The sequence below is a fragment of the Lichenostomus cassidix genome, unplaced genomic scaffold, assembly GCF_008360975.1.
Source record: "Lichenostomus cassidix isolate B80296 unplaced genomic scaffold, HeHo_3.0 unassigened_scaffold_chr26, whole genome shotgun sequence".
NCBI classification, from domain to species: domain Eukaryota; kingdom Metazoa; phylum Chordata; class Aves; order Passeriformes; family Meliphagidae; genus Lichenostomus; species Lichenostomus cassidix.
The window spans coordinates 431331-455853 of NW_028147268.1; the positions used below are offsets into that span (position 1 = coordinate 431331).

The 24523-nt window shown below is 46.2% G+C and overlaps 1 protein-coding gene across 3 annotated transcripts in view; it reads left to right on the forward strand.

Annotated features, from left to right (window-relative positions):
• SRGAP2 (SLIT-ROBO Rho GTPase activating protein 2) overlaps nucleotides 1-24523 on the forward strand; it is a 92454-nt gene that overhangs the window by 18982 nt on the left and 48949 nt on the right. For all 3 annotated transcript variants that reach the window (XM_085044355.1, XM_085044357.1, XM_085044356.1), the window contains 2 exons: nucleotides 11046-11238; nucleotides 19498-19660. In XM_085044355.1, coding sequence (XP_084900481.1) covers nucleotides 11046-11238; nucleotides 19498-19660 — 356 coding nt within the window. The remainder of the gene's footprint in view (nucleotides 1-11045; nucleotides 11239-19497; nucleotides 19661-24523) is intronic.

Below are 24523 nucleotides of genomic sequence, written 5' to 3' on the forward strand. Positions count from 1 at the left end.
CAGGGGGGCTGGGATGGGGTCAGAGAGGAAAGGAAAAATTTTCAGATTAAAACTTTAATTTTATTGTATGTACAAAGACTGTGTGTCTCCCAAGCAGTGTCTGTAGTAAAGCCCTTTATTGACCTTTGAGTCATTTATTGTAAACACTGGAGCACCAGCAGTGGTTTCTGAATGATCAAGCACATGTGTATGTGTGTGTAAAAAGGAGGACCTGAATTTTAATGTCACTTCTCTGACAAAGGCTCGTGAAAAATCAGCATCTCCTTGTTCCTGCTCTGCTCTAAGCTGTGCTGATTAATGGGTGTTGCTGGAGCTGACAGTGAACTGATAGAAAAATGATGATTCACATAATTCGAGCTTTGCAGGCTCTGTCAAATACTCATTTCTGCCTTTCTGAGAGGTGCTGTGGAGTGAAATGTGAATTCCTTTGGAGACAGCAGTGCTGCACTTCCACACTGAATATTTACACCTGAAGGAATTAGTTCTGTGATAATCTAGGAAAAGCTTGGGTTGGCTTTGCTGTCATTGAGTATTCCTGGTGTGAACTCCTTCTGAGTGTAAACACACTGAGCCAGAGAGCATCAGCCAGACTGGATTTTATTTTTAATATATAAACGTCTTTTGTGGTTTTCAGTCAGGCTTCTATCTTGGCTTCTGGGTGTGTTAGACCTGAATTCAAACAACGCTCCAGTTTGATTTCCCATGCAAACAGTTCAGCCTGCTTTTCCCCAGACTCTGCTGCCAGCTGGGAGAGGCGTTCCTTTGATTTTATGGGATATTTTAATGGCAGGTGGGGAAAATAAGAGGAGGGCAGGAGCTCTGTCATCACTGTCCACTGGCAGCCTGGGCAAATAACCCAGAGCTGTTTGATGTTGTCCAAGTCAGCTGGGCAGTGGTGGTGATGATGCTCATTATTCACCTGCCCTGGAATGCTCAGGGTTAATTAATACCCTGAAATCCTCTCCGAGAGGCACAGAGAGCTGGCAGCAGGCAGGGACACTGCAGGATATCTGCTGTGCTGCTCCTCCATGGGCTGAGAGCTTCTCCTGCTGCTCCAGAGGGAGGGAAGGAGGAGATCCTTGATGGTGCAGCTCTCCAGATCCAGGGGCTGCTGGCCTGGCCAGGGCTGGGATCAGCCAGGTGGGTTCAGAACCACCAGGGGACATTCTGGTGGCGCCAAGGGACAATGCCTTCATTCCCAGGATTTCACTGCAGGACACCTCTGGAATGGTGGGACTCACCCAAGGTTATCTTTCTATAACTAACTTCTATATCTTTCTATACTCTTCTATAATTCCTGGATATAATTCTTCTCCTCATCCTCTTCTTTTTTGGCTTTTTCAGAGCTATTCAGGTAAATTGCTGTTGGTTCTTTTTAACACAAAGCAGGGATGAAAGTCTTAACAAGCAATTAAAAAACCAACCCCACCTGTCTGCCTTTCCCCTCTCTGCCTAGAAACTGGAATTTGGCAGAAATTGAGTTTTACTTTGCTGTGCTTGAGGAGTGAGTTTGAGGAGTTTCCATGTCCCCTTTTGTTCCTCTGCTCATTTCTTTCTCATTTATTCATGTTAACGTGTTAGGTACCAAAGAGGAGAGGGAGGCAGAAGGAATCCTGAGGTGAAATTCAATTAGACACCAGCATTAATCATTCTGTTTGTATCTCTAAATATCTGACATAATTCACCAAAGGATTTTTTTTTTAATTGAAGAGATTGAGGCATGTAAGTTGCAAATTGCCACTTTTGTTCTAGCAGTTTTCTTCATTTGACAAATACAGTTGATGTTGCTTTGCATGGAATAATTGTGTGTGAGAGAGTAACTCTCAGGTCTTGTGGATTGAGAAGAAATAGTGATTTTTTGTATTAATGCTGCTTTTGGTTTCTTGCATCCCAAATTCTCCAGCACTTCCAAACTTTGAGCATCCCCTGATAGATAAATTACAAATTAGAATAATATAATTTTAATATATAATAATATAATTTATATATAATATTAGATAATATACAATTTAAAATATACTTTTTAATATAAGAATATAAAAATTATAATACCAAATTAACTAAGTTTTTGCAGAGGTGGCTGGGCATTGGGTCTGGGGAGTTTTCTCCATCCCTGGGCTGTTTTCCTGAAGAAATAATTAGCACTGTGGAGGATTTCCTCTGTCTGGGGCTGTGTGGATGCTTCTTCTCTGTAATGTGGCAATCCAGGGATGTGCAGTGAGCTTTAAACTGGGATTCCTGAAGCTAACTGAGGCACTGAGAGAAATGCCAGAAATAATGATCACATTACGTGTTTCTGATGAATAATTCCCTTCAGTTTAGGGCTGTTCTGCTGGTAAAATAAACCCCTCGCTGTATGTGATGCTGAAACACTTGGGGGAGAGACTGTGGATGCTAAAGGAGATGTTATTTAACTTGTGTTCTAATCAGCAGCAGCAGCAGCAGAGGAAATCTGAATGCTTAGAGGGAGATGTTTGTAGGGTTTGGGGTTGGAGTTGTAGCTACTAAAGAGCTACTCGACAGATGCTACAGCGTGGAGCAGGAGGAAGGGCAGGGGAGGGGAAAGGCTGCAAGGAGAAAAACTCTCTCTAAAATAAGCCAGAAAAACAGCAGAAACTGCTAGAAATGGGGTTGGGAGAAATGTGCCAGAATTATTTTGAAAATAAGAAAGGATTGTGGTTTTTTCTTTCTGTTAACCCTAAAATCCACCTTTGTGCATCAGAGTTCTCATAGGTTTGGGGCAAAAGAAAACCACAACCAAGTATTTCTGGGCTCTTGTGAAAACTTTTGCCAGCCATCACTCCAGAGCTGTGTTTTGGGGAGAGGGAAGTGCCTGAGCACCCTGTAGGGGAAAAACCTTGTCCTGCTATCCATCCAAACCCCTGATCCCCATGGACCAGGAGCTCCTGCAGCAGAGCTGTCCTCCCCTGGGATGTCCCCAAGCTGAGGAACAGCATTTTCACCCAACTTTTACCTCCTGGACCTGTTCTGCTGCCTCTTCCTGGCTGGTTTATTCGAGAATAAAGAGATTTTTCTGTTGAGAGCAAGTGCAGCCTCTCCCAGTCCAAAGGCACCTGAGGTTCCTTTGTGAGCAAAGCAGTTCCACATTCTTCATTCAAATCTCCTCCTCTCTGAAGGGAAGAGCTCTGCATTCCTCCCTCCCTCCTTCCCCACGCCCAGGCAGCTCATGGCTTGCAAATTAATGATTCTCGTGGTTCCTGCAGGCTGATTTTGTCCATTTCCCACACTTTTTGGGGTCATTCTTGCACCCTGATGCTCCATGGGGATGACCAGCATTGATCTCTCCTCATCAGCCTCGCCCAAATTGGATGTTCTATTCATTCATCACTTTTTTTGGTGATGTTTGAGGTGTTCAGAGTGGTGTTGGAGGTGGAGGGTGCTGAGGTTGGGGTTCTCCAGGAGCAGCAGGAGTTAAATTTCCTTTCCTCCCAGTGTGATCCTTGTGCAACACCCGCTGGAAATCCCCACTGCTGCTCTCCCAGCCAGAAATGCACATTTTAGTCACAGCCAGCCTCGGTTTTGGGAGAAATCACATTGAAAATGTGTCCAGCTCAGGCTTAGCTTTACTCCTCACTGCATTTACTAATAACTCAGAGCACATCTCCAGCTCCTTGCATTAATAACACCTTTTTTTTGTGTGATAAACACAGCAGGGATTGAGAAAGAATCTCTTCTTTCTGGGAGAAAGGTTTGGGTGAGAAGTAGGAGAGTGTGATGGAAAATAACTGAGTTTGGAGCTTCAGGGAGACTTGGTCTGCCCTGGGTCAGAAGCACAAAGGGAATTAAAGTAGGAAAAAAAACCCTCTTTATATTAAAAATATTCACCAGATTTTTGGTTATCTCTGCAGTGTTGGCTTTGTCACCCTGCAGGAGAGGAAAGCATTGAAATAACTATTCAAAAGTTGTTTGGAGAACACATTATTCCAGGTTCTTCAGTGAGCCCAAAGCCATTTTTCCCTCCCAGGGCACACAGTGCTCGGGGTGCTCATTACAGGAAGCTGCAAAGAGGTTTTTTAGTTCAAATTATTCTCTGAATCCCCAAAATACAAACTGAGGGATGTGTGTGTGTTGTCTTTGATGACAATAACAGTCCACGTGTCAAAATGACTTTTAAATTGTTTATTATGTAATTCCATGCTGCAAAACAGTGATAAAACATATTTCTACTACTTGCCCATTTCCGGCATCCAGAAAGTGGGAAAACATAAGCAAAGCTTTGCCTGAGGTTTTTATTTTGTTTTTTTTTATTTTGGTTTCACTTTTTTATTTTTGGTGTCACTTGGGGGAAAAAGCTTTAACTGAGCCCAGACAATCCTAAAATAGCTGGGAAACTTCCTGCAGAGGAGGAGCTGCAATGCTGTTTGAAATGTATCAATAAACTTTTATTTCTTTTGAGCAAACAGTTGTAGAACCTAAAAATAGGGTGTTATTACCTGATGTACTCAAACATGTTCCCCTTATCAGGGTTGTTTCGAGGAGTTGCTCACGTTCTGCTGTTGGAATTAGGACTGGGAATTACCTGCACGGGGGAATTTAATCTGAATTCTGGTTTTAAACCATCCTCCCCGAAAGTCAACAGCATGGGCTGTGTTGTGGTGATAGTAAAGGGAGCGTTTATTAGACAGGGAAAAAAAAATTTAAATATTTAATTTGAATGCTGGGTGGATTAAACACCTTGGCAACTTTGTCAACGTGTTTAATTGCAGAATTCTGAGCGTTTGCTGAAAAGCTTTGCAGGTCTGAAGCCTCCCATCCGTTTGCAGTCTGGGAATCTCAGAGGAGTGGGATTTTTCTTTTTTGGTGTGGATGTGGAAAACCAATGTCCAGGCTGGCTGTGGTCAGTGGGATCCTTTAAAATGATCCATTTTCCAGGTTTTTGGGGAGCATCACCCAGGGCAGAAGTGGTGCCTGGAAAAGCTGGGAGCCCCAAGCAATTCCTGATGCACATATTTTAGGGTGTAGCAAGGAAATACAAGCTCAATGTCCTCAGTGCTTCCCCGAAACTGAGACCAGCCTTAATTTTGGCTTTTAAGCACGTCTGGCGTCCTCTTCTTTCATTTCATTAATGCAAATCTCCTCTTGCACCTCCAAACAATTCCATCAGTCTCTGCTGGAAAGAATTGCAGCTCCCAAACACCTCCAGCTCTGTTTATATATTTATAACTACAAAGGGATTCTTGTCAGTGTGTGTTACTCGTTGCTGTTGTTTCTCCAATGGAATATCTGCCTGTAGAAGGAATATTTACCTTTTCCAGGGCTGGTTATGAACCTGAATCTCCCTCCTGGCTCTGGTCTTAAACAAAAGGCTGCACTTCCTCCTCTTAAATCATTTTCACTTCAAAGCCCAAGCTTTTAGATTACCAGGGAGATTTTTTTGAGGCTGTGATGATCAACAGCTTTTGGCTGGTGACACAGCTTGTTCCCTGGAATTCTTGCTGTTAACATGTAAAGGCTTTTTTTTCTAAATCATTAAACCTCCCAGCCACGTTGGGGTTGCTGGGCTGGGCCTGGCATTAGTCACAGCCCTGTTTGTAATCATCTACCAATAAAAATAGTCAGAAACACCAAGTCCTTCGTTCTTGGAGTGCAGCCTCTCATGTGTGATGGCAGGAGAAATGGGAATAACTTAGTGATGTGGTGAGAACACGTCAAAAAATGTGATTCAGCGCATTCTCTGCGAGTTATTTGTGTATTTAAAACAGTTAGTGCTTTTACTCACGAGTTGTGATGTTGGATGGTTTTAGCTTTTTGAGACTGAATGAAGTGTTGGCTCCAAACTCAGCTGTAATTTGGCTTCCATGGAGTGGAGAGGTGGAATTGTGGACATCTCATGGTGTTCAGCACCCCAGTGCTTGGCAGCTTCCAGGAGACGGGGATTGACCCAAGGATGAGGCTTCAAGTCTAAAATCACTGCTCCAGCTTTGTCTGAAGTGGAGATTGAATTCATTTTGGCCTTTCTTGTGTTTCCTATGCTGCTGAGGATCAGTTTGTGTTCGAGTTGGGTGTTCAGTTTAACACTCCTTGGGTGTGATTCCTTAGGGATAACTGAGTTATCCTTAGGGATGACTGAGCTCCACACCAAGTGCAGGCTGCCCCTTCCCATTCTTGCCATTATTCCCATTTTTCCCATTCCTGGCTGGGTTCTGCACTCCCTGCCAGTGCTGAGGTCCCTTGGCAGTGCCCTGGGGAGGGCACAGCTGGGCACAGCTGGGCACAGAGCTGAGCTCTGCCCCTCGCAGAGGATCCGTGGGTGAGAGCTCTGCCCTTTCATCTGGGCGGCAGCTGGGGCTTGCTGCTCGTGTTCTGCTGCCATCCCACTCCTTTCCCAAGCTTGTCATCTTCTCCTGCAGCGTGGCACTGGGGCTGGGGCGGGGATTGCTTGGGAAAGCAGGGGTGCAGGAGATGGGCTGAGATACTGAGCAGCAGCTGGGGCTGCTCTGCCTTCTCCCGGTGCTCTGTGCTGGCAGCCTGTGATTCACCCTGTGCCGTCCAGTTGGAGCAGTTCAGCTCAGCCCTGGGAGGAGCTGAAACCTTCCTAGGGAGGGATGATCCTGCTTGGAGCAGGAGTATTGCTCAGAGTGTGTGAGGTGACCAGGCAGGGAGGGTCCTGGCTCTGAGGTCATCAGTTTAACACACTGCGTGACCCACAGAAGAATAAACGGGTTGGTACAGAAGATTTGGTTCTATATTCCAGCTTTATAGGATGCTTAAAAAGCCATTAAAAATGGCCTTAAAAAGCCATTTTGTTGAATTATTTTTGGGAAGGTGAGCACTGCATGCTGTACAGGATCAAGGTGCAGTTCTAGTCACTGTGTACATCCTCCTGCTCTGGGTGGAATGGTCTGATGAAAACCCAAATTCTTGTCAGGAGCTTTGCAGAAAAGCTGCTGTGTTTGGTGTGGTTTGAGGATTTGGAGGATCATGGAATAATCTGGGCTGGAAGGGACCTTAAAGCTCGTTTTATTCCACCTCCTGCCATGGGCCAGGACACCTTCCAGGTTGCTCCAAGCTCTACCCAAGCTGGCCTTGAACACTGCAGGGATGGAGCAGCCACAGCTTCTCTGAGCAGGGAGTGACAGATGGGACTAAAATAGTCACAGAGGATCCTTCCTTCCCCTCTGAATTCCTTATGAACTGGACCTGCCTCCTGAGTGCTGCAGGAAATGTTGAGGAGGTGGTTACAGAATGGATAAAAATCAAGTTATGCAAGTGTCCAGAGTTATCCAATGTCTGTCCCTCGGTGACCCAGGTGACTTTAGGATCTGGTGATGGAAACAAAGAAATGCTTTGTTTTAAGTGGATGGAAAACTTCTCTGTGGCTCCTGAGGGTGTTTGCCTTCTGTAGTTGAAATACAACAGACAGAATTCAGCGATGCAGGGCAAGGCTTACAATAAAAGTACCTGGTGTTTAATCCTAATTTTGCCACAGGCATCTTGACCTTGACTCCAACCTGTGCTTGTTCACCTCCAGGCACTTAGAGCAGCAGCAGCAGAGATTTCAGGACGCTGTCCTTGTCTTCAGTGATCACAGTGGGTGGCATTGCCAAGGCAGGGAGGGGGGGAAAGGCTTTTCCAGTGTTTAAAGAGGCTGTTAACCTAATAACCTGTGCAGATGGGAAGCTGCAGGAGCAGTGGGTACCGAGCTGGGGTGGTTGCTGTGATGGGGACATGAAAAGGTCCCGTGGAATTCAGTGACCTAGGGTTGGAGCACGACTGCACCAGGGATGTGCTCAAAAAAACACCTCCTGCTTGTGTAAGCAGTGGGAAAACAAGCAGACACTTCATACTCCAGCAAGCCCAGTAAGCCTCAGGAAATTCCTGCATTCTTGGTTTGATTTGGTGGCCGAGGAGCGCGGGGTGTGCGTTTGAAAGATGAGCAAGGTCGCTGGACTCGATAAGCCAGGGCTGAATGGCTCATTGTTCCCCTGATCAGCTGTCACTGCTCCCCTCCAAACTCCAAAACACTGCCTGTATTTAGAGGGGAAAACTGCTGAGAGGGCGTTTCACACTGGAGGAGTTGCTGGTTCTTGCTGCTGCTGTTCAGAGAGCTGGGGGTGAAGTGTCCCACCTCGGGAGCTCGAGCTCTGTTGGGATTTTATTGTTAAAACACTCGTGCTCTGCTGGGCTTCCTGGCTTGGAGAACTGCAGGTTTTTGGAAATGGTCCTTTGTGTTTCTGCTTTTGCTCCAGAAGGTGGGTTTGCAGTTGAGAACCTCAGTTTTTTGGGGTTGTTGCCATGATGAAAAACCCATCAGCTGTGGCACCGAGGAGGGTGGGTGGTCAAACCTGTCTGAGCTGAATTTGGTATTTGCCATCCCAACCCCAATCCTCTTTTCTAACATGGTGCCTCTTGCTCATTCATGCTAAGAGGGTTGCTGACTTCTGAAAAATTGCAGGTAGGCAATCCCTAAAAGCACAAATTAAAACATCACAGAATATTTGCCACATTTGAGTTCTGATCCTCTTTCTTGAAGTGCTTAGCAGAAAACCCCAGATCTGCTCAGGTATTTTCTTTGTGGCATCCCTTTCAGCGAGTCCACAACTTGCCAAAATTAGTCTCTTTTGTCCAGTAGCTTCTGAAAAGGTCACAGAGTTGTTTCTGTGTTGGGAACATCCCTTTTGGTAAGGAAAGGGTGGAGAAGAAAACACAAAGGGAGGAAGAGCTTTCTTACCCTTCTCGTGTTGAAGGATGTTCCTTTTCGGATGTCAGACCTGCAGGTGAGTGTCAGCTTGAGGATCAGGAGAGCTGAGTGACATCAGCAAGGGAACACCACCTCACTGCCAATTTTGGTGCTGTTATCACCTCCTTTGCTTTAAAAATGACAAAGCCTCAGGTGGGCTGGGGGTGTCTGGTTTGCATTTCCCTGGTTAAACCTGTCCCTCTGCAGAGCCTTGCAAATCCTGCAGCGGTTTGTGCCTGCAGTGTGTGTTGAGCTGCAGCAGTGAATTTTTACATAAATGCTGGCAGGTCTGATGTGTGCTTCCCTGTGGATCCAGGAGCAGCTTCCTGGTGGATTTATTTATCTGTACAACCTTTCCAGCAGCCCTGGAGGGTGCTGAGCCCAGCCTGGGGTGACTCCATGCTCTTCCCACTGCACCCACCTGGGCTGGAGCATCCCAAACCCTGGGGACACAGCAGTGCCTAATCCTAAATCTGGATTTAGGAACAGATTGGTGTGTTTGCCTGGAGTTGTGTTTTCTGATGAAGAAGCACGAGTTTTCTGGTTTTTAAGATTCTTTCCTGGGGGGAAAATAACCCTGACCAGCTTTGCCTCCACATTACAGTGTTGGCTCTTCCCTTTCAGCAACCTTGCTGCCTCTGTTTTCTCCCTGCAGCAAACTCCCTGCGTGCCACAGGCTGGCAAGTTTGGAACTACAAAATTCAGTGCTAATCAAGGTCATCTTCAAGCTTGAAAACCCCACATTGGCACAGATTTTTTTTTAAGTTTTTTTTCTCTTTTGGCAAGCCTGAGTAGGAGCTGTGTTTTCATCCATGTGGTTTGGGTTTTGGAGTCCCTAAAATAAAGATGTGGGGTTTTGCTCCCTGCAAATCCCAGATTCCCTAAAACTGTTCCCAAAGCTGTGAGCACTATCCCAGGGAACTGATCCCAGCAGTGCATGGCAGGAATGAAACCATGGAGGTCCAGATGGTTGGGGTTTTTTATATTTTATTCCTGGGCAAAGGGACAAACTCACAGAGGAGCCAAGCTGCTCTCTGGGATTTTACGTATTTCAGGAATCGGTGGTGAAGTCGTTGATTTTTAAAAAAAAAAATTTCTTTTGGGAAATGATTCCTCCCCTGCCTTCCCTTGTGGTGGTGGAGGTGTGAGGAAAGCTGTGACTGCTGGAAACCTGAATTTTTATTGCTGGTTCTGGATTCAGCCTGGAACAACCCAGCTTGGGAAAGCTTTGGAGGGAGCAGAGCTCCCAGCCAGGCCATGGCAGCTTCTCTGCAGTGTGACTGCTCAAAGACCTTTAGATGAAAGGGCATATTTTATTGATTTCATGTTGAGTTTATTGCCTGTGTAAAAGCCAAATAGCCTTTGCTGGCTGCATCACTGAATGTTTCTGCGTTTTTGGGCTGGGACTGACACACTTCTGCTGTGTTTTCTTGCCCTGTGTGACCGTGAGTGAGTCATTTTACTATTCTGTCCCTCCAGTTCAGCATCAGTGGGATGAGGAGAACATGTGGCTGATGGGAGAAGCTTTCATTTTTGTAAAATGCTTGAAAACTTTGTAAAATATTGTGCTAATTTGGAGACATTCCTAATAATGATGCTGTGAATGTGTATTAATAATTATTAATATTATGAATGTGTATTAATAATTAATGTTATTTATGACATTAACACCTCTATGTGTGCTTTATGGGGTCCTCGGATGGAGATGCATTACTTGCAGATATTTTAAAAAGAAAAGGAACCTTCCTGGAGATGATTCCCTAATGGGAACTGCTTGGAGTTGGCTCTCCAGAGGGGTTTCTCCATCTCTTTCAAGCCTTGCTTTATAATGAGCTACCCAGCTGGAGACTGAGGAGCAAACCGAATAATCTGAATTGGGTGCCTTTGGGGAGTGCCCCAGCGTGTGCAACGTCTTGTTTCTGCATCAGGAGCAGTTTGCAGAGGAATTTGATAGAAATTCCCTGGGGTGCTGTGCTGGGCTGACGTGGGGGATTGCAGCACTCAGTCCTTTTTTCCAGACGGAGATTCAGAACATTTTTCGGCAGTGACCACTGCTGCCCCGTGCCAGAAGTGCACTTGACACTTGTAACCGCTGCACTGCTCAGCAATAAAGCTGTGCTGTGCACCACACTGCAGCTTTGGGATGGATTTCCTGCCTCTGGTGTATCCAAAATCCAACCCCAACCACTTTTCTGCCTGCAAGATTGAGTTAATCACCACGAGCCAGCTTGGCTGACACTAATGAGGAAGCAGATTTTTTAAAGAATATTTTACTGGAGAGCTGTGATGGTGTTTATTCTGTGATGGGATGCTGTTTAATGCACAGTGCTTTTATTTGTTGCAGAGATCCGTGCCCAGCTGGTAGAGCAGCTGAAATGCCTTGACCAGCAGTGTGAGCTTCGGGTCCAGTTACTGCAGGACTTGCAGGATTTCTTCCGCAAGAAGGCAGAGATTGAGATGGATTACTCGAGGAATTTGGAGAAGTTGGCTGAGAGATTCCTGGCTAAAACTAGGAGCACCAAAGACCAGCAATTCAAGTAGAGTATTTGCCTTTTGTTTTTTCTTTTTTTCTTTTTTTTTCCCCCCGCTGTGGATTGGATTGCAAGGATAGGAGTGGAAAAGAGAGTTGTTAGAGGGACTGTAGGCACCAGCACTGCTCTGGGTTCCAGAATCAATTCTGAATTCCAGAATCAGCTTGTTCCCTGAGTTTGTGTTGGACACAGCAGCCATTCCCTGTTTCTGGTGCTCACTTCATGTCAGTAATTCCTGGCAGATTTTAATTCCTGTGTGGTGTCAATAGGGAATGGGATGGTAAGAGCTGTCACATGCAAAAGGAGTGATTTTCCTGGGAAAGGTGGGCAAAGCTGTGAGCCAGATTTGATGGGCAAAGCCAGGATTTCCTTCAGTGTCACTGGCTCTGGTGTGGTTTTCACAGGGAGCTGTTCCCAGCCTGCTCCACGCTGTCAGCTCTCCGTTCCACTATCCCACACATCCTCTGTGTAGGAGTTGTGTAGCAGCTCTGCTACTATCACTTCAAACAGCACAGAAATCAGGCCAGGAGCACTTCCAGAGAGAGCTGTGGGTGGGGGAATCCCTGGATGCCGAGCTGGTGGGACTCCATTAAAATCTAAAGCTGTCCTTGCTGACAATCCATTGCCTCTCCTGCTTGAAACATCATTTCCAAGTGGTTTTTGCTGTGCTGCTGTGCTCCTTGCTGGATGTTGGTTCTTCCCCACTTCTCTCAGTTGGGATGAGTGATGCAGATGGAATGTGGGCTCATGGCTTCAGATCCTTCTCATCCTTCCCAGGTGCTTTTCCCTTGAAAAGGGGCTGCAGGAGAGGAGAGAAGCCCTGGGTGAGGCAGGGTTCACATCTGGGCAGTGCTGAGATGTTGGGCTGTGTTGTCAGGGCAGCAGCTGGGGAAAACACCCAGCAGGAGCAGCAGCAGCCTTGGGATGTGAATCACTTGTGGACATTGTGGGCTGAGAGGATCCATCTGGCTCTGTCCCCACCCAGAGTGCATGCAGAGTCACTTCTGGCGTGGTGTGTGTTGTGGTGTGGCTGTGCTGGGAGGGATGTGGGGACACAGCAGCTTCCCTCTCCACAGCAGCATTCTGCTCGTCGTGGAGCCATTCAGGAGGCACCGTCTGAGCTTCCTGTCTGTGCAGCTTTGATGTCACTCACTTGGGTTCTCCTTCAGAGCACACATTGTGCTGTGCTCTCAGGAAAGCCTGACTCCAGAGCAGAGCTATTTCACACACTGGGGAAGAGTTATTCTGCATGTCCACAGACCTGTCAGAGTCTGAAGGGTTTTTTTTCTTTGAGTGAAAGTGTTGTTACAACTATAAACTGTGCATATTCTTTAAGATGGCACTAAAGAAATGATATCTTGAATTATAATTTTCCTCTGCAGTACTATCGGTGTTTTCAGTTGAATTTGTTGTTATTCCTGGTGAAAATTGAGGTGATTTTCTTTGTGTTAGGTGATATGAAACATCCCAGCAGAAACACCTCTGTGTCCAGCTTGAGCAAGTTGCATGTAACTTACCTTCTGTTTGGGGATTTAGAATGAATTTGTAACGTGGAAGTTTTGACCACAGTGGAACAGATTCCTACAGGATTTTCAGGGAGAGGGATTTTCAGGGAGAGGGATTTTCAGGCACTGCTCAGGCTCCTGATTGCACTGACTTGAGGAGCAGATTGCTCCTGCCAGAAAATGCCTTGCTCTTGGAATATGTTCTCCCTGCAAGCTCTGAGTCCCAAATGTACAAGTTGTTAACTTGGTCGAGGGTTGGAATAAGAGCTAAAATCACACCAAGCTGAAGGTTCCCAGCAGTGGCTCAGCTCAGGCTGTCACTTGCTTGGCCATTTGTGTGCTGCCTGTGCCAGCCAGGAGAATGTCAGGGTGCCACAGGGATCCTGAAGGAAGCAATTCCCATCCCAATCACCCATCCCAACTCTGCTCAGTATCTTGGCTGGCATCTCCTGTGCAGCTGGAAAACCACTGGAATCCCATTTGCTCCAAACCAGCTCCCTGCTGCTGGGGATTGCACAGCAGGGTGAGGATGCTGCTCTGTAATTGCCTGCCTCTGCCCCTATAAATACCCCATAATAGCCTGCTCTCCCCATAACCTGCTGATTATGGCCAAGGTACCGTATCATTCCCTGCCTGCTGCCCGTGGCACATCCCCTTTTTAGCTCTCCTGACACACAGGAAATCTGTCAGCAGCCACCCTGTAATTTGCATGTGCTCTCCCACTCGGCAGTGATTATGAAATTGCTGTCTTGCTGCCGCTGTGTGTGTTTAGGGAGTTCTCTCCAGGGCAGGAGGCTTGGGGCTGACCCTTGAAATGGGATTGTGTGGCTTCCTCCAGCAGCAGGCTCCAGGCTGGAAAAAGCACAGGATTCAAGGAAAGAGCAGTTGTGGGAGGTGCAGGGCTTCCCAGAATCTGAGGAGGTTTGTTTTGCTTAGTTTTGGTGTCTCAGGGTTGGCCAGGTGGCCACGTGTACAGAGAATCCCAGGGTGGCTGGAGGTGGAAGGGACATTAAATCTCAGCCAGTCCCTGCACACCTTGCACTGTCCCAGGTTGCTCCAAACCTGGTTTTGGGCACTTCAGGGATGGAGCAGCCACAGCTTCTCTGGACAACCTGTGCCACTTTCTCACAGGAAAGAATTTCTTCCCAATATCCCTTCCAGACCTGCTCTCTGTCAGTTTGAAGCCATTCCCCTTGTCCTGTCACTCCAGCCCCTTGGAAATCATCTCCATCTTCCCCATCAGCTCCTTCAGGCACAGCTAGGTCACCCCAAAGCTTCTCCAGGCTCAACAAACCCATTTCTCCCAACCTTTCCCTGCAGGACAATTTCCCCTATGGGTTTTGGGATGGAGGTGGTTGGGATCAGGACAGAAAACTGGGGCTGGGCTGAAAGGATCCCAACAGAGTGCTCTGTTTGAAGCCTCACTGGAGCATCTGAAAATTATTTACAGAGGTGGGAGGGTGTTACTCTCCTGGGGTGGCTCTGAAGAAGGGGAACAGATTGATTTAGCCAGGGTGGCACAGGAGTTGATGGCAGTTGGATGCAGCCCAGGTTTTACTTGCTTTAACTGCTCTGCCGTGGCTGTTAGACCTCACTTTGCCTCTTCTCTTCTAAAAATGGCTTTTTTCAGTTAGAAGAGGCTATTAAAGGGAATAGTTATACACAGTATTTGGTGTATGTATTACATATATTCCTCAGTATCTGTTGGTAGATATATTTTCAAAGCCCAGATTTGGTAACTGTGGTTTTTACAGGTTGTTGGTCCCAGGTTTGTGCCTGACTGAGGTGTAAATCAGCATCCATCTCACAGGTGGCTCTTGGCTCTGGGGGTCCCTGCAGGCAGCAGGGCTGGGTGTGACTTCCAGCCCCCAAAAAAGTCTCAGTCCCACTGCAGTGACACCCTGGGACCTCCAACCCCAGCCTTCAATTCTCCTATTTCATCTGATTTTTGTCCTGGAGCCATTTGCCTATTCAAATCATCAGCATGAAAACCATGGCGAATCCTGAGTGATTGCTTTTGAGGGAGAAAGTGGAAAAAGAAAAAAAAGGAGAGAAAAAAAAAAAAAGAAAAGACAACTCTATTTTAAGCCCACATTTTAAATCAAGATAATCTTTGGAAGCAGGATCCTGAGCAGCAATTGTCAGCTGGAGAGCTGAATGTCCAGGATATCCCAGCATGAAATTCAGATGGCTTTCTGGCAGCCTTTGCCTTGGAGTAGAAGATGCAGAATAAGTCTGGCAACCTTCAGGCTGAGCCCTTGTAAACAACAGATGTTCATAACTGGGATCTTTTGGAAGAGGAGGGCAGGGAGCAGCATGGATGTCCGTGCTTGTAATTCCCAAAATTCACATTTAACGCCGCGTCAGGGAAGGGCAAACGTGGGTTTGAGTGAGCAGCTTGTGGAGGAGTTCAGCTTTGGTTTTCTTCAAAGGAAAATTGATTTCTTTAAAGCAGGGATGGTACAGGTGGTGAGGGAGGTGTGGAGAAAAGCAGTTGGATCACGTGGATTTGAATTACGTTGTTATTAATAATAATATTAATAATAATAATAAGCATTGTCATAGGCTATTTTGACCTGTGGTTCTTCTTGATGAAAGAAAGAAGAACCTGTGGACTCTTCTTGAGTCCTGTACATTTTGTTCTGAATCTGCCAAATAACCCCATTTGGAAGGTTTTTCTAAGCATTAAACATTCATTTGTTCAGTGACCTCTGTGAATGCAGAGAGCCAGGGGATAAATAACCAGCAAAAAGAGGTGTAAAACCTCCAGGAGGATTTTGGTGCTGTTTTTCATCATCTCAGTGGTCCCAGTGTCACACCTTGGTGTGATGTAGCCTCTCTTGCCCAGAGCACACTGCAGAGGACAGAATGCAGAGGTTTGAAGGAATATTTGGAGGAAAAATGAAATCTCTGCTTTTACTCTTGGCCTGGCTCCAGCTCTGAGGGTTTGCAGAGTGCACTGCTCTGGGATTTTGGAAATGTCCAATGCCAGATTGGACAGAACCTTTCACTCCAGTAATATCTTCATTTTCATCTGATGCATTCCTTCATCTTGTGCTCCTTATGGAAACCCAGTGTTCCCATTCTTAGTTTGTGGGTGTGGTGTGAGATTTTTAAAATTTTTGTTGTATTATTTACTTGGTCTGTTTGGTTTTTAATTTATTTTGTAAGATAACTTGGCTGCTGTCACCTTGCAATGCCCAACTGGGTGTCACTGGCGTCTGTCTCTCTCCCCTGCTCCCCTCAAAGCAGATAAACCTCAGATTGTCTGCAGGTCCCTCGTATGAATGACTAATTTAATTAAGCCTTTTCAGCTCCTTGAGACTCAAATCTTCCCTTCAGATCTTTCTGAGACCCAACTGAAAGCTTTGAAGTGGAAGCTGCGCAGGACTCGATCAAGATAACAGCCGAGAAACCACAGAGCTTCAGAGCTTGTGGTTCCCAAAAAAATCTGTGCACAGCTTCCTCTTCCTGCTCCCAGCCAGCCCTGATTGCTGTGATCTGCTGGCATTTGGGCTAACCTAAATAAACTCTGCACATCCACTGTCATCACACCATCTCCACGAGAAATCGTGCTGGAAAGAAACTTGGATTTTGGAATCCTCTTCCTCCTCCTTCTTCTTCTTACAGGGGAAGTTTGAGTCAAAAAGTTGTTGTTGGTGTGAAGTCTCCAGCACTTTGGGAAAGTTCTTATCCACATCCTCAAGTTTTTGGGTTGAGCTCATTGGTTTTACCTCTGCAGGGAGAAGAGGAGCTCTGTCATTCTGCAGGATGGGAATGGAGATGGGAATGGAGCTCTCCCTTGGTCCCTGTTAATGATTCCTTTCCCTTTTCCATCCCTCCCTGGAGCTGGGAGCAGAGTGCTTTGCCAGCTCCTCGGGGAGTTAAAATGGTTAATGGGAATTGCAGTTTTTGCTCCCTGCCATCTGCTCTGGCTGGGATTGACAAGGTGCTGTTGGGAGCAGTTGTGGAACTCCTGCTCCGTGTTGTGCCCAGGGAATGCTGCACTTCCAGAGGTGCTTCAAATCCTCATGTCTGGGGGGTTTTACAGGCTGCTTGGGAGGTTTGAAGCAATTATTTCCTTTTCTGTTTCATTTCTGCCTCAAAAATCTGCTTTTTACTGGGGAAATTACCACCAAGGAAGGAGGTTTTGCCTCCTTTCCTTGCCGTGAAAACTCTGCATCTGTCCAAAAGTGAGAACCCATTTCACCAGGGCACTGAAGGGGTTATAGAAACCCAGAGCCAGCGAGAAATTACAGGAATTCCAGAGGAGGATCTGGCTGCATCCCGCAGGTGACAATCCCGGCAGCATGTGGGATTGCTTTGGGATTATTCCTTCCTGCAGGATGGCTTTCATGTGGGACCACAGGGAGTGTGTCAGCAGCCCGTCTGGCGCCAGCAGACACCAGCTCTGCCCTCCCCAGCCTTCCCTGGGCTCCTGCTGTCCCTGCTGTGTGCTGCCCTGGGACACTGGGGACAGCTGGGATCTGGCCAGTTAACCACTGCAGGGCTGGGGCTGCAGCTTCCTCTGGGAATTGGGAATCCTTTGGGAATCAGGGGATCCTTTGGGAATCAGGGAATCCTTTGGGATTTGGGGAATCCTTTGGGAATCGGGGAATCCTTTGGGAATTAGGGGATCCTTTGGGAATTAAGGAATCCTTTGGGAATTAGGGAATCCTTTGGGAATCAGGGAATCCTTTGGGAATTAAGGAATCCTTTGGGAATTAGGGGATTCTTTGGGAATCAGGGGATCCTTTGGGAATCAGGGGATCCTTTGGGAATCCTTTGGGAATCAGGGAATCCTTTGGGAATCTGGGAATCCTTTGGGAATTATGGAATCCTTTGGGAATTGGGATCCTTTGGGAATCAGGGAATCCTTTGGGAATTAAGGAATCCTTTGGGAATCAGGGGATCCTTTGGGAATCAGGGGATCCTTTGGGAATCAGGAAATCCTTTGGGAATCAGGGAATCCTTTGGGAATTGGGGAATCCTTTGGGAATTAGGGGATTCTTTGGGAATCAGGGGATCCTCTGGGAATCAGGATATCCTTTGGGAATCGAGTAATCCTTTGGGAATCAGGGAATCCTTTGGGAATTGGGAAATCCTTGCTGCTCCTTCCCGGGGATTCCTGCAGTCACAAGTCCTGCTGGCTCCTCCAGGCTGCTCCTGGTGGTGATGGAGCAGAAATGGGCTCAGAGTGATTTTGTTCAGGAACAAGTCTGAGGTTTTTTTTTTGTTGCTGCTTTTGTTCCCAAACTCTTCACGGTAGTTGGTGAATTTTGTGGCTCTGCCAGTTTTGGAGGGCAGGGATTGAGGCAGTGGGTGAAGCAGCCTGGATCACAAGCTGCAGTCATTCCTGAGCTTTCCAATTTTTTTTATTTAAGAAAAAAAAATAAAAATCAAGATCAGCTGTTCTGAAACTCTTTGTCTAAAATTATCCATGTTGCAGCACAAATCCAACTGTTGGTGTCATGAGAAGGGTAATGAAACTCTGCCCTGGCTCAGTTTTCCCATTTTCCCAATGTCGGGCATTTCTTGCAGCAGAGATTGTTGTCCTTTCAAGTGCAGAATATTCCCTTTTCCCTGGAAATTAAACTGCATTTCTTTCAGGAGGAAAGAAACCCGATGGAGTCGTGTCCAATAATCAGAGAGCTCTGGCTTTGCACCACAGATTTGACCCTTTTCTAGATAAATATTATTGTGCTGTAAATGAATGATAAACAGAGCTGGGGAGAAGTAAATGATGTTGCTAAAGCTCCACCTGGATCTGCTGCTGGAGCTCCCTGTGAGATCCCAACTTCCATCTGGGAGGAAATGCTGCCCTGAGAAACAACTTATGAAGTGTTTTTTCATTTCAATGAATGAAATGCTGCCCCAAATCAGCTGAGTGAGCTGAGTGAGAGGCTCCTCTCCTCTCCTCTCCTCTCCTCTCCTCTCCTCTCCTCTCCTCTCCTCTCCTCTCCTCTCCTCTCCTCTCCTCTCATGGGCTTTGCACATGAACACAGATTCTGTTCCCTATGCAGATGCTTTTTAGCTCACTGGGTGCTTGAAATCTTTTTTTATTGTGGTTAAGATCCAAGTGCTGGAGACAGGAGTGGGAAACCTTTTGTCAGGTGCTGGAGCCATCACCCTCCCCCAGGCACTGATTGATGCACAAAATCCTGCATTCTGAGGGCAAAATTAAAGCTGCATTTGGCACAGTGCAGCTTGGATCTGTTTGGTTGGGGACCAAAACCCTGGGAATGGAGGGAAATGTAACTGAGGGTGGATTTTCTGTATTTTCTGTGTTTTCCTCAGCATCCTTCCCACCCATAGCTGTGTTCCCAAATACAGAACACCACAACCAGAACCATGGGAATGGAGGGAAATGTAGCTGAGGGTGGATTTTCTGTATTTTCTGTATTTTCTGTATTTTCTCAGCATCCTTCCCTACCCATAGCTGTGTTCAGATACAGAACACCACAACCAGAACCATGGGAATGGAGGGAAATGTAACTGAGGGTGTATTTTGTGTATTTTCTGTATTTTCTTCAGCATCCCTCCCACCCCATAGCTGTGTTCCCAGATACAGAACATCACAAGTAGAACCATGGGAATGGAGGGAAATGTAGCTGAGGCTGTATTTTCTGTATTTTCTGTATTTTCCTCTGCTCCTCAGCATCCCTCTCACCCCTAGCTGTGTTCCCAAATACAGAACACCACAACCAGAACCATTTAGGCAGTTCTCCTATCCCATTTTTGCTGTTCTGTGTCCCTGCAGGAAGGATCAGAACGTGCTGTCCCCAGTGAACTGCTGGAACCTGCTGCTCAACCAGGTGAAGAGGGAGAGCAGGGACCACACCACCCTCAGTGACATTTATCTCAACAACATCATCCCACGCTTTGTCCAGGTCAGCGAGGACTCAGGACGTCTCTTCAAGAAGGTAACTCAGTGCTGCAGCTCAGAACTTCACTTTGGCTTTTCTAAAATGCAATTCCAGCTGTTACTCCTGGTGGATCAATTTGTTGGGGGATTTTTTTTCCTCTCTGTGCTTGGCCAGTTGAGATTTGTTGGTCTAATTTAAGGCCTTTGGGTTTTTTTCCCTTCTTTACCTGCTGCTGTTTTGTGTGGATGTTGAAAATTTAATTAAATAAGCAGAAACATTCCAGTGCTTCAATTCTGAAAATTAGTCAAGAGCAACTCTCTAAAGACAGAGTTCTATCTGCCAGGGAGAAATTGCTGTTCAAAGAAAAAATTAAGGAGAATTCCTGCTATGGTAGATAACAAAAGGAGAAACTTAACTTTACATGGGCAAAGGAGAAAATGCAGCTAAGGTCTCTTTTGTTTGCCTTTTCCCCTTTCTCTCCCCTTGCTTCCCACCTGGGAAGGAGGGTGGGACACCATGGCAGGGATTTGCTGTTAGGAATCTGTTCTTGCAGTTAAACACGAGCTGGCAGCTCTGCTGCTGATGTTCAGTGGCAATTCCTGTTCGCCTCGGAGATCTGCAGCATCTGCTGCTCCCAGAGCTGCAATCATTGCAACTCCAGCTTGGAAAAGCCATTTCTCTGCTCTCTCTCCCACCCCTGTGATGTGCCCTGAGCTGGGAGAGAAGGCTGAGCTCATTCCCATATTTCTTCCCTTCTGCCTATGGCTTTACCTGCTGCAAGAAGCTAATAAAAGCAGTTTGTTGAGCTGCTGGAGAATGAGCCAACACCAAAAACGAGCTCAGTGTTGTGGGTGATGTTCCATGTCAAGATGCCCTTGAAGGAGCAGCTTTTCCTTGTGTTTTACCTGCAGAGCAGCGTGGTTGTTCCCTGTTCCAGCAGCTTTGTGAGGCTGTGCTTCCTCTGGGAGAAAACCCAGTGCTGTTCCCTCTCCCCTGCCTGTTTCTTTAATGAAAAATCACATTCCACTTCCACATTCTGTTTCTCTTACACTTTTTTAAGTTGTTGCCCGAGCAGAGGAGGAATCTCCTTTTTGAGTAACATCAATCTGAGGCCTTTTTGACCTTTTAAAACTTTCTGGTAATTACATTAGGGTTGATTAGATACTTACACGGGATTATTGAGTGGCAGTTCCTCTTCAATTCCTCTAATCCCTCCAAAGGAGGAGTAATCTCCCTGTTGAATTTCAACAAGGGCTGTGCTGCAGCAAGGTGGCCTGGAAACTGCCTTGGCAGAGCAGAACATGGAAATGGATATTATCCCAGCTTGGCTGGCAAGTGGCAATTTCATTTTAGAAACCAGGGCAAAGCCATGTTTATGCTTTATTTTGGGCAGCAGGGCTGGAATAAAAACAAATAAATAACCCATCAGCAGCGAACTACATCTCTGGTTTGTTTCTCCCAGACCAAGGGCAAACTCCCTATTAATTTGTGCAAACAAAAGGGCATTTGTTGCTCAATCCCAGCTCCTTGTTTGGATGTTTGCCAGGAATACCAGGCTGGCTGGAGGCCAGATCAGGTGTTTGATTGCTGTTCCACTCGTGCTGGCTGCTCAAAACCAAAAAGTGTGTCCTCTGTTATCTGGGAGCAGCTGATAAACAGGGAAATTTGGCTAACATGGACCCCCTTGTGCTTTTTCACTGCAGTCTCTTACCTTCCTGAGCTGCAGGAAGCAGCGTGGATTGGTACAAAATGTACTGCAGGCTAGAAAAGAGGTGAGGTGTGGGATTGAAATACTGCAATTTCAATCAAAAAACCAAAAATCTGCTTTTTGTTCTGTTTGGGTTGAAAGAAAATTTTAATTTCTCCCGAGGAAACTCTTCTGGGTGTCAGTGAAGATGTTCTGGCAGTCCTGCAGCTGAATCCTGGCAGTGAGGATCTGGGATTTGTCACCCCCAGGGATGCTGTCAGTGCAGTTCTGTGCTGCAGAATTTTTCCAGTAGATAAATGATGAAATAACCACTTTTCCAACAAATAAAACCAGAGAGAGGGGATTGTCCTAGTAACAAATTGTCCCACCTTGGGGAGGAGGGATGTTTTCCTGTTTGGGCAGTTCATGGTTTAGGGCTGAATTTCCAGCCCTGGTGCCACCAGCGTTGCTATTCCAGTCACCTCTCCCTCTCCTGGGAGATCCTCCTGCTTTGATGTCTGGCTGCTCCTCTTCATTCCTTCATCTCCCTTCGTGGAGAGCACTCCTTTGATTTCTCCTGCTCATCCTCCTTCAGCAGGGTCCCTTTTATTTAGTTAGTTATTTATTTATTTCTACATTTCTACGTCTATGTATTTATTTGTTTCTACATTTCTAGGTCTATGTATGTATTTTTATTTTTATTTTTATTTTTATTTTTATTTTTATTTTTATTTTTATTTTTATATATATATTTTTTTTTCCCCAAATATTCTTCTGTTTGAGCTGATTCTGGCTTTGATTTCCCCTTTTCCCTGTCACCCTCTATTTAATGTGACCCTTCATTTCTCTGCGTGGAACAACCTTTCTGTTTCTTGGTGGTTATCAGGGTTTTTTGCCTCCAGACATATCTTTGGAGTGGGATCCCTTGGGGTTATTGATACACATACAGACCTTGGAGCAGCAATCTCTTTAATTTGGTCTCTTTAATCACTCTTCCTGTGTTGTCTCTTTGAGATTTTCCTGGTAGTCTTGTTCAAATTGAAGGGAGTAAAAAAAAATCACTTTTTTTTTTTAAAGAAGGGACTGTGAAAGCCTCAGTCACTTTGAGCAATTTCTGAACAAACTGATTTTTTTCAGTTTGACAGATTTTGGGAAGTAATTGGGGAATGTTAATGGGCAGAAAGGCTGATTTATTCTGTGTGCAGAGCAGCCTCAGGACAGGCAGTGCCCCTGAGCTGAGCCAGGTGCCATCTCAGCAGCTGCTGTTCCTCGTGCAGGTTGGTCCTTCTGGGTGGAAAACACCAATTTTCTGCTCTGTTTTCAGCTCCCCTCCATACAGAGTCCTGCCACTGTTGTATCCACCTAGCTGGGGATATTTATGTGGAAAAAACTCTGTATGGAATCAAGAAAACCAACCTGAAATTCACCTATTTAACACCTTCCATGGTGGAAAAAACCCCAATTTATCTCCTCGTACACTGCAGGGTGTTTGATGTGGAATGGCAAATCCACAACGAGTTGGTTAAAAGCCTTGCAGTAATCAAGGAAGAGGAATTATTAATTCTCTGAAGGGGTCTGGATGACCTACTTTACAGCTGCTCTGTGCCTCGTGCTGCTCTGGTACCAGAATTGTGACAAATCTGAAATATGACAAATCTTTCACGCATGGAAAAGCCACCAGTGAGAGGAATTTAATGGTTCAAATGCTGGGCATTTGTGAAAATAATCGTCCATCACGGTGTAAATTTGTAAATATACAAATTATACATGATATAAATAATATAAATATAAATATAAAAATACAAATATACGTGAGTAAAACTCCCCCTGAGGTGCAGAGTTGCTGCCTTTGTGCTTCATCCCCTCCTGGCATCCTTAGCCAGGATTGAAAAAAAAAACTGGGAATATTTCATGGTTGCTCTCCACCTAGGCATGTTTAATTATTATTTTTAAAAAGGTGCAGCCACCTGATAATTGTTCCAGAGTGGTTTCAGAATCAGCAGATTTGGGTTCCAGCTGCAGCTGTCACCCTCTGCCATCACTTGAGGCAGAAAATGAGATAAAAATCTCTTATCTGAGTGTGTTACACATTCACCCACCGATGGCTTGAGCCCTTCCTGGCTCAGTTTAGAGGGAAATCACCTTCCCATCGCAGGGAGTGTTTGTTTTGAAGCCATCCCATCTTCCTGTCGGGCAGAAAACCCTGACAGCATTCCTGAGCTCTCTCTCCTCTCCATTATCCCCCCAAATATTTTGGAGCTGAAGTCGCTAATGTCGGGAGGAATGCGGAACAGGCAGAGCAGCAGATCCCAAAAACATCTTGATCGAATTAGAGAGGGGAGGAGGGCTGGAACAAAGAGCCTGTTGAGGAGCTGGCACGGCCAGGGCTGGGAATTTCTGGTGCAGCCAGGGGTGGCAGAACCTCCAGCTCTGCACATGGTGTAGATCCACCCTGGAGTAACAAAGGGGTGAGTGTTCTGCTCTGCACACCCCAGCAGCCTCCTGGGGCTGGAGAAGGGAGTTTTGGGGGGAAATGCTGAGGATTGATGCAGGTTAGACACTCCTGCCACAGCCTGGCTGAGTCCCTCGGGTGCTGCTGAGGCTTTTCGTGCTCTTCCAGGTCTCTGGAAGTCTCTGGAAGGTCTCTGTTGGGATCTCTCGTGCTCCCTGCTCATCCCGAGCTCCTGGATCAGCTCCCAAGGATGCTCTTCCAGCCAGGTCATCTCCCAGATAGCAGGAGGAGAGTTCAGCCCTGCTGAGATAAGGAGGAGACATGGTTTGTGGGGACATCCCCTCCACACACACCCAGCTCATTAGTGGAGCCAATTAATTAAGATTTTGTTGCACAAGCCCTTCCTCAGGTGGTTAAGATAGACTTGGTTGCAGGTACAGCCAGATCACAGTGAAGCTGATCAGGTTTTCTTTTATTTATTGCCTTTTTCCTGGAGGATTGTTTACCAAATGAATCAATCTGCCTTTGCAAAACACACAGAATAATAGAGAAAATGCAGAACAATACAGAATTTGCTGCTGAAACAGCAATTGATATCTGGAGACATTCACCACTGCCAAGACTGTTGTTTTTTGCTTGGCATGGGTTTTATCCATAATTCCGTGGCATGAGGCTGGGATCTCTCATGCCTGTGTGGCAGGAGGATCAGCAGCCTTAAATCTGCTCTTGGAATTCCCTGAGAACTCAGGGAAGTTCTTTCTCTTTGTGCTTCACCTCCTCC